Source organism: Carassius gibelio, chromosome B17 (genome assembly GCF_023724105.1).
Source record: "Carassius gibelio isolate Cgi1373 ecotype wild population from Czech Republic chromosome B17, carGib1.2-hapl.c, whole genome shotgun sequence".
NCBI lineage: Eukaryota > Metazoa > Chordata > Actinopteri > Cypriniformes > Cyprinidae > Carassius > Carassius gibelio.
In genome coordinates, this window is record NC_068412.1 from 11,209,446 (window position 1) to 11,222,868 (window position 13,423).

At 40.7% G+C, this 13,423-nt stretch overlaps 1 protein-coding gene across 3 annotated transcripts in view; it reads left to right on the top strand.

Annotated features, from left to right (window-relative positions):
- Positions 1 to 5,831: 5,831 nt before the first annotated feature.
- The window catches only part of LOC127976612 (dystrobrevin beta), a 38,899-nt gene continuing 31,307 nt past the window's right edge, over positions 5,832 to 13,423 (top strand). Inside the window, exons 1-6 of one of the 3 annotated variants that reach the window (XM_052581168.1) lie at positions 5,832 to 6,158; positions 8,755 to 8,807; positions 9,041 to 9,108; positions 10,676 to 10,756; positions 10,926 to 11,139; positions 12,634 to 12,719. In XM_052581168.1, coding sequence (XP_052437128.1) covers positions 9,042 to 9,108; positions 10,676 to 10,756; positions 10,926 to 11,139; positions 12,634 to 12,719 — 448 coding nt within the window. In that variant the 5' untranslated portion in view covers positions 5,832 to 6,158; positions 8,755 to 8,807; position 9,041. The remainder of the gene's footprint in view (positions 6,159 to 8,754; positions 8,808 to 9,040; positions 9,109 to 10,675; positions 10,757 to 10,925; positions 11,140 to 12,633; positions 12,720 to 13,423) is intronic. The other 2 variants (XM_052581167.1, XM_052581169.1) reach the window with 2 other exon arrangements.

Sequence of the window (13,423 nt, forward strand, 5' to 3'; positions counted from 1 at the left end):
TTAAGGAATGACGTACTGCTTTACTACATATTAAAAGGTCAAGAGCACACATGTTCACTTTTACACCAATTCATTTAATTTAAGTCTGAATTTCACCGTGACAGAATGTTGCTATGTAAAACAATAGTGATCCACAGTGGGCTGTTCGTGAAAGGTGTGTAACAAACGGACTGACTGCAGAGGGTTAGTGGAATGCAGAGGTTTATTGACACAGGAAATTCCGAAGCAGTGGGAGAGATGCAGGTACATGGATTCTTTGGTGAGATGGTATGGAGATAGAAGGCGACAGATTAACACCAGAGCATCTTCTTACAGAACCGGGGGTGACCAGGGTTGCCGAATAGTAGCACACACCTCAGTAGATTTTGGAGATGGAGACTAGGAGGGATAGTTCGCTGGAGAGAAGGTAAGAAAAAAAAGAGGTAAGTTAATGAAGTCAATGTAGATAACTAAGACAAAAGGAATGTTCCGCTTTGTAGCCAAGAGATCGGACAACTTTGTGAATGAGGTGTGTGCTCTTACATGCTGGGGAATTGACTCAATTGTGAACAAGTGCCGGTGATCAGTATTCAGGTGAGGGAGTGTGCTGTAATGAGCCTGACTGACTTGTGACAGTACCCCCTCCTCCAGTGCCCGCTCCTGAGGGCCAAATACCCCAACGATGTGGTGGTCTCCCTCTGCCTCGAGGAGCAGGACGATCTAGGGGAGGTATAGAATTCCTCTAGGAGTGTGGGATCGAGGAGCATTCTTCGGGGCCATAACCTTCCCAGTTGACGAGGTATTCCAGTCTGCCACCATGCCGCCGGGATTCCTGAATCTCTTTGACCTTGTAGACAGCTCCTTCTTCCAGAAGCAATGGGAGAGGGGGTTCTTCTGTCCTTTCAGGCTCTGTGGAGACAGGAAGGTGAAAAGGTTTTAATAATGAGACATGGAAGGTGTGGTGAATTTTGTATTGAGGAGAGATTTTGAGTCTGTTGGTGACCGGGTTGCCATCTTTTGTCTGCGCACTGCCCATTGGAGGTGATGGCGAGCCTCGTCCCAGACTCTCTTGCGCTCCCGGAACCAGTAGTCGACTGTGGAGATGTCGGAGGGGTCTCCTGACCAGGGGAATAGAGGGGGCAGAATATGCACTGGAATGGTGTAAGACCCGTGGATGGTTGACGGAGTGATTTCTGGATGTACTCGGCCCAGCCCAGGAACTGGTTCCAGGAGTCCTGGCCATGGCAGAAGGTTCCCAGGAAGCGGCCGACTTCCTGTATCTTCTGCTCAATTTGACCAACGGATTGTGGATGGTATCCTGAGGAGAGGCTTACGGTCACATCTAGGAGTGAGAAAAAGGACTTCCATACTTGGGATTTGAATTGGGGTCAACGGTCCGACACAATGTCCTCAGGGAGGCCAAATTGGCGAAAGACCCATTTGAATAACAGCTCCGCGGTCTCTAGGGAGGTTGGAAGACCCTGTAGGGGAATGAGTCGGCAGAATTTATAGAATCTATCAACAATTACCAGAGTACAGGTATTACCATTCGAGGGGGGCAGGTCTGTAATAAAGTCCACTCCTAGATGTGACCAGGGACGGTATGGAATGGGCATTGGGCGAACCTTGCCGACAGGAAGATGATGGGGGCTCTTAGAGATGGCACATTCGGTGCAACCCCGGAGAAATCTCCTGACGTCTCCTGCCATATTGGGCCACCAGAAGCGGTCTTTTAGCAGCAAGAGAGTTGCGTCATCCCCAGGGTGGCCAGTGCCTAAGGAGGTATGAATAAGCAGGGTGCGTTGTGTCCGTGGGACATAGCGGAGTCAGGGGGGACAGCTCTGGTGGAGAGGTCCCCTGAATCAGACTGGAAATTAGTGGAGTCTGTATTATGGTTTCCAACTTGTCCATACTTTCCTCTGAAGTGTGAATTCGGGATAAGGCATCAGGTTCAATGTTTCGAGGACCAAGTCTATAGGAGATAGTAAAATGGAATCTTGTAAAGAATAAAGCCCATCTTGCTTGGCAGGGACTTAGGTGTTTTGCGTCTGAGATATTGTACATTTTTGTGACCCGTAAAAACTGTAAACGGATGGGTCGCTCCCTTGAGCTAGTGTCGCCATTCCTCCAATGCCAGTTTAATCGCTAGTAGCTCCTGGTTCCCAATGTAGTAATTTCTCTCTGCCAGGCTGAACTTCTGGGAGAAGGTGGCACATGGGTGGAGTTAAGGAGGAGTCCCCTGCCACTGAGATTGTACCGCTCCAACTCCAGTGGTTGAGGCATCCACTTCTACCTTCAAAGGGAGCTCTGGATCGGGGTGAACGAGTAGAGTAGCACTTGAAGGCTCATTTGAGGGTGGCAAAGGCTTCTGTGGCAGCTGGAGTCCAGGACAGAGACTTGAGTTTATTGTGTAAGAGGTCAGTGATGGGACTGGTGATTGAGCTGTAGTTTTTAATGAATCAATGGTAGACGTTGGCAAAGCCTACGAAGCGTTGGAGTACTTTTATGGAGGATGGTAATGCCCAGGAAGTGATAGCTTCGATCTTCCCCTCATCCATGTGAATCCCAGTACTGTAAATGACATATCCCAAGAAGTGATCGGAGGATTGGTGGAAGGTACATTTCTCAGCTTTGAGGAAGAGTTGGAATTGCCGTAACCGGGCTAGGACTGTTAGGATATGTTGGCGATGTTCGGCCAGGCTCTGGGAGTAGATGAGGATGTCATCGATGTATACTATAACACAGTGATTGAGATACTCCCAGAGCACTGCATGCATATAGTCCTGAAAGACTGAGGGAGCGTTGACTAGGCCATACGGCTTCACCCTGTATTCGTAGTGGCCATAGGGGTCATAAATACCATCTTCCACTCGTCTCCTTTTCAGATATGGGTGAGATTATATGCACTACGAAGATCTAGTTTGGAGAATATTATGGCTCCTCGAAGTTGTTCGAGGGCTGCTGGGACGAGGGGAAGAAGATACCGGAACTTGACTGTGATTTGGTTTAAAGCTCGATAATAAACCGCAAGCCTCCGTCCTTCATTGCCACAAAGAAAAAGCTTGAAGTGTTAGGGGATGTGGATGGTACGATGTAACCCTGTATGAGAGCCTCTTCTATGTACTCCTCCATGGCCTTCTGTTCTGTGAGGGAGAGATGATAGATTTTCCCACGAGGCACTGGCTCACCTGGAATCAGATCAATGAAGCAGTTCCAGGGGCTGTGGGGAGGCAGTTGTGAGGGCAGAATAAGTCACTAAATTCTTGATAACAGGAGGGATTATCTACAGATAGTTTCTCTACGGGACTCTCGATGGAAGGTAGTATTAAGGGGCAGGACCTCCGAAGGTCTCCTCAGTGGAGATGGCTGATTGGGGAAGCAAGATTGGAAACACTGGACACCCCACCGGAGGATTTTGCCTGACGACCAGGAGATGATCGGATTATGTTGCACCGGCGAGGGGTGACCCAGAATGATGTCCGCTGTAGAGCACTTGAGAACCAGGAACTTGATGGATTCAGTATGTAACAGGCCTACAGTCATTTGTACCGGACCCACACTATACCGGACATGCCGCCGATTTAATGGTTTTCCTGTTATGGTGATTGCTTGGTAGGTGGTTTCTTTAGCGGTGGTGGGTAACTTGAGCTGGCGGCAGAGGTCCACCGAGATAAAGTTGCCGGCTGACCCAGAGTCGAGAAGGGTGGAAACTGGACAGTGGTGGTGAGTGGGTTCATCTTAATGGGAGATGGTTTAATGTAACTCGCCGCTGGACGTGGAGGGCGAAGGGGACAGGCCAGGATGTTATGCCCACTTGAGCCGCAGGATAGGCACAGTCCCTGGGTCAGCCTTCTCTGCCACTCAGTCGGAGTTAGACGGTGGGTGTCAGTCTGCATAGGTTCAGGGTCAGGCTTGGGAGGATTCTGGGGTTCAGTCCGGCAGTAATGTGTGGATGGTCGGGTGGGTGAACATTCCTGGAGGCAGGACTGAAGGTGATTTGAGTACACTATCTGAGCAGGGGAAGTAGAACTGGGATGTTGTGGTGGATGAGCCCTTGCTGGAGAAACTGGGGAAGTAGCGAGAGGAGTTAACACACGCGGTAGCGAATCCACCAGTTCCTGGAATGGGTCTGATATACTCATCCTCAGCTTTTTACGGTCCTAACAAATGGACTAACTGCAGAGGGTTAGTGGAATGCAGAGGTTTATTGAAACCAGTAATTCCGAAGCAGTGGGAGAGACAGGTACGTGGATTCTTTGGTGAGATGGTATGGAGATAGGAGGTGATAGATAAACACCAGAATATCTTCTTACAAAACAGGGGATGAGCAGGGCTGCCGAATAGTAGCACACACCTCGGTAGATGCTGGAGATGGAGACTAGGAGGGATAGTTCACTGGAGAATCATAGAAGTCTCTAGGAGATGAGGAGATACTTGTTGGAGAGAAGGTAAGCAAAAAGAGGCAAGTTAATGAAGTCAGTGCAGGTAACTAAGACAGAGGAATGTTCCACTATGTAGAGATCAGACAACTTGGTGAATAAGGTGTGTGCTTTTATGTGCTGGGGAATTAATGACTTAATTGTGATCAGTATTCAGGTGAGGGAGTGCGCTGTGATGAGCCTGACCTACTATATTTATAATTGTGGGAAGTCGTGGCCTAATGGTTAGAGGAGTCGGTTAGAGGGTTGGACTCCCAATCGAAGGGTTGTGGGTTCTAGTCTCGGGCCGGACGGAATTGTGGGTGGGGGGAGTGCATGTACAGTTCTCTCTCCACCTTCAATACCACGACTTAGGTGCCCTTGAGCAAGGCATCGAACCCCCAACTGCTCCCCGGGCGCTGCAGCATAAATGGCTGCCCACTGCTCCGGGTGTGTGCTCACAGTGTGTGTGTGTGTGTGTGTGTGTGTGTGTGTGTGTGTGTGTGTGTGCATTTCGGATGGGTTAAATGCAGAGCACAAATTCTGAGTATGGGTCACCATACTTGGCTGAATGTCAATTCACTTCACTTTTTTTTTTTTTCATAAATACTCGACAGTTTCAAAATCATTATTGCAAATTTGGCAAGTGTTTGAAAACACATTACATTTATTTGCCAATATATGTGTATTATATGTGTAAAACAAGCTCCTCCTCTTTAAAAACTAGTTCTGACATATAACACTTTGACATAGAGTGAATTGGTCTAGTGTTTGTAGCTCCACCATAAATACATGAATACCAAAGTTTTGTGTGAGAGGTAGGTTCGGGTATTGCAAGATTTTATATTTTACCTTCAAAAAGACCTGTTGTAAAGAAAAATTAACTATAGAAAAGTCAAGAAATTCTGACTGCATTTAACGCTTTTAGATAATAACATAGGCCTTTGATAATAATTGCTTAATGAATTTATAATAAATTAATCAATGCATCATTGCATTATTTGTCTGATGTTCAATTATCCATGTTTCAACCATAAATAACCAACAGCTTTTTACTATTCCACATGAATCATGGTGATTTTGGCCTTTTCAGTGTCCCACTGTAGGAAGCTACAGACTTTCTCAGACGATTTGCACTAATATGTCTATAATTTATTTTATGAATGCGTTATGTGCATTTTCTCTTTTGATTTGATTAGGACACATCCTGGGTTTTTTTTAAATGGTATTGCGTGTGATTTAATGTTTTGGCTACACATTGCAATATTTCAAAAAATCTGAAATGCAAAAAATTTCCCACCCTATAATAAGCATACACAGTATAGTCACTCCGCATATTTGAGCAAGCATATTGCACTGCATTGCATAAAACAAACAGTCGGCTAATAGCTTAGTAATAATCGTGCACAAGAAGAGCACTAGTGCTGCTCAGTGATGGGAAGGCAGGGGTGCTCTGCTGTCCTCTGCTGTTGGCTGGTGCTCAGAGAAGCGCTCGTGCTGCAGTTCCTACAAGACCCAATCAAACGGAACGCTAAGCACGGCACAAACAGGACGATGGGGGAGCGCAGCGCGAGCAAATTGCGGATTATTGGGTCGGTATTTGTCAGCCTATATTAAAAACAGGTGAAACGAAAGAGAGGGATGATGAAGATGATGAAGATGATGAAGAAGACGATACGCCAGGGATCGAGCGCGAGACCGTTGATCGCTCTCCTCAGATGCTGATGATGGTCGCGCGACCTGCGTGATTTCCTCCCGCTGGTAAGATCATCCGCTAATGATGCTTTCACATTCAGATACACATACAAACGCACGCAGCCAAACAGACGTGTCCTCAGAATATAATCTCACGGATCCAGCTGTATGTGCACCATATAGCATCTTATTTATTTAACACGCCAGGTACACAGGGAATTAAATAAAGATAACATGGCCGTATGCATTAAGCGTAGATGCTGTCATTTAAACCCATTTACTATACACAGTGTGTATATCCGTTGGTTAGTGTAAAATCCTCACGTTGCGCGAGTCTAGAGGTGCGGTGTGTTACTTCTACCTTAGTGGGCCTTAAATTCACTTGGAAGTAGCCCTGCATCATGCGATTAGATGAGCAAATCTAACGAAACGATTTGTTGAAGCAAGAAGTCATAACGTCAGCAGTGTCTTTAACGGTCAGGAATGACATAATGCTCTCTAGCGGTGAACGAATCAGTGCCTTTGAGCGAATCTTTTAAGTGAACGAATCTTGTTCACTGACTCGAATGTTTTGATTCACTGAAGTGTCTCCCGTTGACTTCCTGTCATTAGGATCCAGTGGTAGCCTATCCAGTGTTAAGAATACTTAATTACTAAACAAATACGCTGTTTAGCTGCTAGCTTATTTCGGAATAGCACTGTAAAACCTGCATATTTTTCACAATAATAAAAACAGTGATTTTAGATGTGCAGCAGTTGGGTTCTGGAAGTAAAAATCATTACTCATTTTCTCAGTTGGGAAATTTATTTTTTCATGATAACTTGCGAATCTTTCTGAATGCCTACATTGTTTATCAATGGCATATGGATTTGTCGAAGCCATCTGTGCTTTTAATTTTAGCTCATTTTTTAAATAAATGTTTAGCAGCAGAAATCATGTTGGAAAAACTACACTTCCCAAGATGCTTTAGGAAAACTATGCCAACTAGAGAATCAAATTGCCTCTGCAGGGAACGCCCTCTCCCATGAAACACCCTGAATTATGTAATAAAGATGGTTTTCCTGTGATTGTAAAATTCATATAGGGATAGCTCACCTAAAAATGAAGATTCTGTCATTAATTACTCATCCTCATGTTGTTCCAAACCTGTTAGACCTTCATTCATCTTCGGCACACAAATTAAGATATTTTTAAAGAAATCTGAGAGCTTTCTGGCCCTCCCAAAGACAGGATCCTCCTAACACGGTCAAGGCTCAGAAACATAGCAACGTGATTGTTTCAAATGTATTGCCACCAAAGTATTTTCGTAGCTTTGTAAAATGACGGTTAAACCACTGATATCACAATGGATCATTCCATCGAGCTCCTTGCTACATTTCTGAGTCTTGATCATGTTAGGATCCTTGCTGTCTGAGAGGGCCAGAAAGCTCTCAGATTTCATCAAAAATATCTTAAGTTGTGTTCTGAAGATGAACGAAAGCCTTACGGGTTTGGAACGACACAAGGATGAGTAAATAATGACAGAATTTTTCATTTTTAGGTGATCTGTCCCTTTAAATATTTTTCCTGACAATCAAAAAGTTGATTTATTTCACTAATTCCATTCAAAAAGTGAAACTTATATTAATTCATTACACACAGACATATATATATTGATATGATATATTTCAAATATTTATTTCTTTTAATTTTTTAATTTTACAAAGTCAGTTGCGCTGGGTGCAAGATAGGGCCCACTGTTTTTAATTTGATTGGTCTTTTGCAATGCTTCATGGGATTGTAGTTCTTTTCTTCACTAACCCGCTATAGTTCACAGTCTTAAATATTTTTTTGCTAACAGTAAAAGTTTGTATCTTATGATTCACTTTGTAACTAGTTGGCTTGTTTAATGGCTTATAATGCTTTAATGAAGACTTTTTTTAAATCCCTGAAAAAAAAGTGGACAGGCACTAATGCACTCTTTTCCGAGGTGATCTGCTGTTTTGAGTCGGTCACTGAATCAGTCACTTGATTTCATTAATGCTCTTCAGTTTTGTGAAAATAGATGTGTGTTGTTACTGAATCAGTAGTGAATGAATCATAACAGATCATTCACGATGTGAATCAAAGGATTCAAGTCTCTGGGATTCCTAAAAATCCTTTCTCCTAATGGAAACAGCAAGTAAATATGAGTTGACGGCTGATGTAACATTTTATGGTGAGGATGTAAGAACAGTAATAATAACTCTACACTTTAATGTAATATCAAGTATTATGTATATATTTTTACACGCAGTACATTCAGATTCCGTTGTCTTCATGTGACTCTTTAGCGGCTCGTTTCTCATCTCTCTTGTCTCTGCTCATTACTTTGACTCACAGCCACATGCATGCATCTCCTTTTCCCACAGTCATTACACTCACTGCCTCTATGATGTGTCCTCTTCTTGTCACTATCAAGTGGCTCCTCCTTAGCGGCTCTTGTATCATTAGTCAACAGGATGCAGTCTGTGCAGACACTATTGTCATACATAATCAGCACTAGCACAGATCAAGAGAACTCACATGCCCTTTTGTGAACGGGGGATTTATTCCAGGGTTTATTTTTGTATGTGTGTGGGCTGGATTGGGGGGATGGGTATTTCCCCAGATGTCAACATCAAAATGTTTTTCCTCACATAGGAGCTTCCTGGTTCCTTTGCATCACCTTATCTGAGTCCCAGCCAACCTGACAGGTCAGTAATAGAGTCTTAAGGAGCTTTCCGTGGACTGACGGTATGCACTTTCAGTTTGCAAAAGATCATATAGGAGAGCTCTGAAAGACTTGTTATTGTTTCTGTTTCTTTGCGAAATATTTATAACATATTCGAATGCTATTTTGTGAGTTTTGCTGCTATTGTATGTCGTGTCTTCGTAAAGAGGCCGTGGTTAAGCTGCGGTATTAAATGGACCTTTTTGTGTTGTGTAGAATGATTGAAGAGGGGAGTAAAAGCAGCAAGTCCATGGTGGAGAAGAGACAGCTCTTCATGGAGATGAGTGAGTTGCTTTCAGAGTTAACAACACTTTCTGCACAATGCACCACACACATACACAGAGGCCTTGTCGAAATCTATTCGCCTTTCACTGCCACAGGGCGATAGACTGGCACAAACTAGTGTCTCTGGTTGGAAGGCAAAACTGATTTTGAGAAAACAGTAGAACTGGGTTGATGATGGTCCAAGTAAAACTGCAGTACAAAATGTCACAGTTGCTTTGCATGTTAAAAGTAATTTTGTGCATGTCATAAATTGCATTATTTTTGAAGGCATAGTTCACTCGAAAATACCTCATGACTTTTTTTCTTCTGTGGGACCCACTTATTGGCCTGCTTTTATGAAACTTTGATGGTCACATTTACAGATTCTCTACAAACCTTTCATAGGTGAAATCAATGCCACCAAGAGTTCTCCATGCAGATTTTGCATGTGTTCAAGTTGGTAACGTGCATTGAACAACAGAAAGCTGCTTGATTTGAAAGTGATGTCTGTGTGAACTATGCTTTATTTATTGCTACACTATACTGACAATAGACAATGGATCTTTTTTTGCCCATCATTTTTTGCTAATGGGACTAGACAGTGCCTTTATGGTGGGTGATTATTCATCATTTTGCAGCTTGACAGCAGGGATCCCTTTCATGAATAAAAGTTCTTTATTGGAATGTACTGTATGGTTCCATCACAGAACCTTTAATATCTGTGGAAACTTTTCATTGTGCAAAAGGTTTTTTATAGTACCAAAAGGTTCTTTAGATTATTCAAATGTTGTTTACAGAAGTTATTTTAATAACTGTTCACTGAAAAGTTCTTTAGAGCACCCAAAATTATTCTTTTATGGCACTGCTGCAAAAAAAAAAAAAAAAAAACTTTCTTTATGTAGACAAAAGCAGCTAGTACATTTTTCAACATATATGTGTTCCTTTTAAATAAGGAACAACATGAAGGTGAGTAAATAAAATCATTTGAAATTTTGAATATCATTGAGATATACTGGATTTAGGATATGCACTACAAGAAAAACTTGCTTTGCTTGAAATTGTGCAGTTTCACTAACTGGTATTTCAGTTTTTCTGTTCCCAATGCTCTGCAAAGGCATATTTTTTGCCGTTTGGAATGCAATGTAAATGTGATACATAAAACTCACTGGACTAGCATGTCAAAAATGCTTTTATAATGCAAAATTAATGTAAACACAAAACATCTGATATGTTAAAATAACTTTGTGCATTAGTGTGAATGCAAACTATTAAACCTGCCACTGTTTATGTCATTAGTAATAAATGGTTTATATTCCCTTGAATGTTTTGAAGATATATTTGAGTTGATTACAATTCTTGCCAGGCACTGATTTTATTTATTATCAAGCTGTTGTTATATAAAAAAGTACTAAGTAATTTAATAAAAGTGCACTCAAGAATCGTTTTGGAATCGGATTGGAATCGGATGCCTAATTTTCCCAACCCTAGTAAATAATGGCAAAATGTGAATTTTGGAGCAAACTATAAAATCTTTTAAGGGACTTTGCAATGTGAAGTAACAAAACAGATGCATGTCTTTTTCACCAGGGGCACAAAACTTTGATGTTATTCGCCTCTCAACGTATAGGACGGCATGTAAGCTACGATTTGTTCAGAAACGATGCAACCGTAAGTCATGCCTCCATTTATTTTAAAATAGAATTTTACATATTTTACACATTACATATTTACATTTACATTTACTTTGGTTGTATATCATGTCAATTTGTACTTGGATATGAAAAACAACGAAACATATCCATTCCGTATTTTTAATGATCTCACTGGTGTGTCGTAGTTCATCTAGTGGACGTGTGGAACATGATCGAAGCTTTCCGTGACAATGGGCTGAGCACGTTAGACCACAACGCGGAGATTAATGTGTCACGTCTGGAGACCATTTTGTCTTCCATCTTCTACCAGCTCAACAAGCGGCTGCCCACCACCCACCAGATAAACGTGGACCAGTCCATCGGCTTGCTGCTAAACTTCATCGTGGCCACTTATGACAGGTGTGTCGTTAGTGAGGGAGATTTGTTTTTCTCTCAGGGGGTCCCTTGTGGCAGTATGTCCCTGCAAACCTGATGGCCTGTGAGTCATACAGTATGCATCGTGACAGGAGTGAGCGTTTGGAAGGCATAGGCTCTGTTCCAGAGCATAGTGAGCTGCCTACGGAGGCAGCATTTCAAGACACTGAAAATACACTTATAAGGATGAGGCTATAAAGCAACCTAATTATATTGCAATCACATTTACCGATTTGCATGCAAGATCCTGTCAGTTAAAAAAAAATAAAAATAAAAACATGTATATATATATATATATATATATATATATATATATATATATATATATATATATATATATATATATATATATATATATATATATATATATATATATATATATATATATATATATATATATATATATATATATACCGGTATGTATTCATTTTATCCAAAGCAACTTACAAATGAGGACAATACAAGCAATCACAACTAACAAAAGAGCAATGATATATAAATGCTGTGACAAGTCTCTGTAATAGTTGCGTATGAGTCTCTCAGTAGTCCTCAGTGTGAAAAGAAATCATACAGTCATTGTTAGAAAGGGTTCAAATGTGAAAATAAAGATGCTGAAAACCAAAGATTTTGTGGGAGCTGAAATATTTTTCTGACTGTAAAGTCAGTGTTCCCACAATAACAGGCTGGTGTAAAACCAATAAATCATTCATTGAAGAACGTCATGCATGTTTACTGCACCAATGTTTACTTCAACAATACAACAAAATTATATTGCGTAAACTTTACATACTTCCGAATAGAAATCTCAATTATGCGAACGAAACAAGTTTGCGAATATTAAGAATATTTTTTTTAACATACGCTAACAAATCAACACCTAATGAAAATCAATAAGTAGCAAGCCGTTAAACACACACACACACACAAAATATGGTGCACTGGTGACTGAATGAATGAAATTAATTGTTGAGTCAGTTTTGAACTGGTTCATTTACATGAGTTGTTTAAACGAACCAGTTCACTAAAATGAATCACTAAAAATGAGCTAGAGGACATTTTAGCTTCCTATGCACAGTGTGACAAAAATGGTGTTGCTTTTTTGTCATGCTACACTTCTGACTGTTGCAAAAAGTATCTAGCAACTGAAAAACGTACACTATATACTGTAAAGAATACAGAGAAATACATAGTTAAAGAATACAGAGAAATACATAGTTAATGTGATATCTACTTGCTTTTAAACTAAAACGGATAAAAACCAGGGAATTATGATAAGCTTTGGCTATGAGGTTGTGGGCCTTGTAACAATATCAACATTATGTACAGTAAATGTTCTGTTTAAACATACATTTCCAAAAGATTGTCTATAAGAGTACAAAATTTGGTGTAGTCCAAACATTAAATGTAATTGACAGAATTCTTTTGGCTTGGGATTGCTATGACACAGCGTCTTCTGATAATGTGTTGTTTGTGCTTCAGTGAAGGCCATGGGAAGCTCACAGTGTTTGCTATGAAGGCAATGCTAGCTACGATGTGTGGCGGTAAAATACTGGACAAATTACGTTGTAAGTATCATGCCTATAATACAGCTATTCAGCAGTTATTTTACAAAGGCAAAATATATGTTTTCTGTCATAAAGTGGAGTTCATAGGCTGAATAAGGCTTAACTCTTGTTGATTAGCATTTGATCAATGGAAGTAATCATAATGCTGTCTTTATTTTGCATAATAGTTACATTTTTCTCTGCTAAACTGTCAGTATTACTCAGTTTTAAAGACTGTAAGCTCATACAGTGTTTTAGAATTTGGAAAGTGTATTTAAGTCTATTTTAAATAGACAGGCTTTTATTTTAAAATAATATACAAAATGGGCTTTTATGCCGAAAGGTTTCACTGAGAGTTTGGCTCCACCTTCTGGACAGAATGTGTACTGATCTCAAAATTACATATGATTTCTGAATACTCATTTAAAGTTATTAAAAGCATCTCCGAACTAATAATAATACTAATAATAATAGTATTGTGTTTTCATCCCACAAGAGTCTTTTAGCTGTATACGTAGACAGTTTTGGTCAGAATGCTTTGCATCATTTGATGAAAATACACCAATCAAATGTCAATTCATCACATTAGTTAGATTTTTTTTTTTTTTTGTGAAATAATAATGCATTTTACCCAGATGTTTTCCATGTCATGTATTTTATTTATTTATTTAAGTCATTTTTTTTTATCGCTCCACAAATTTTTATCATTCTTATTGATAATGTTT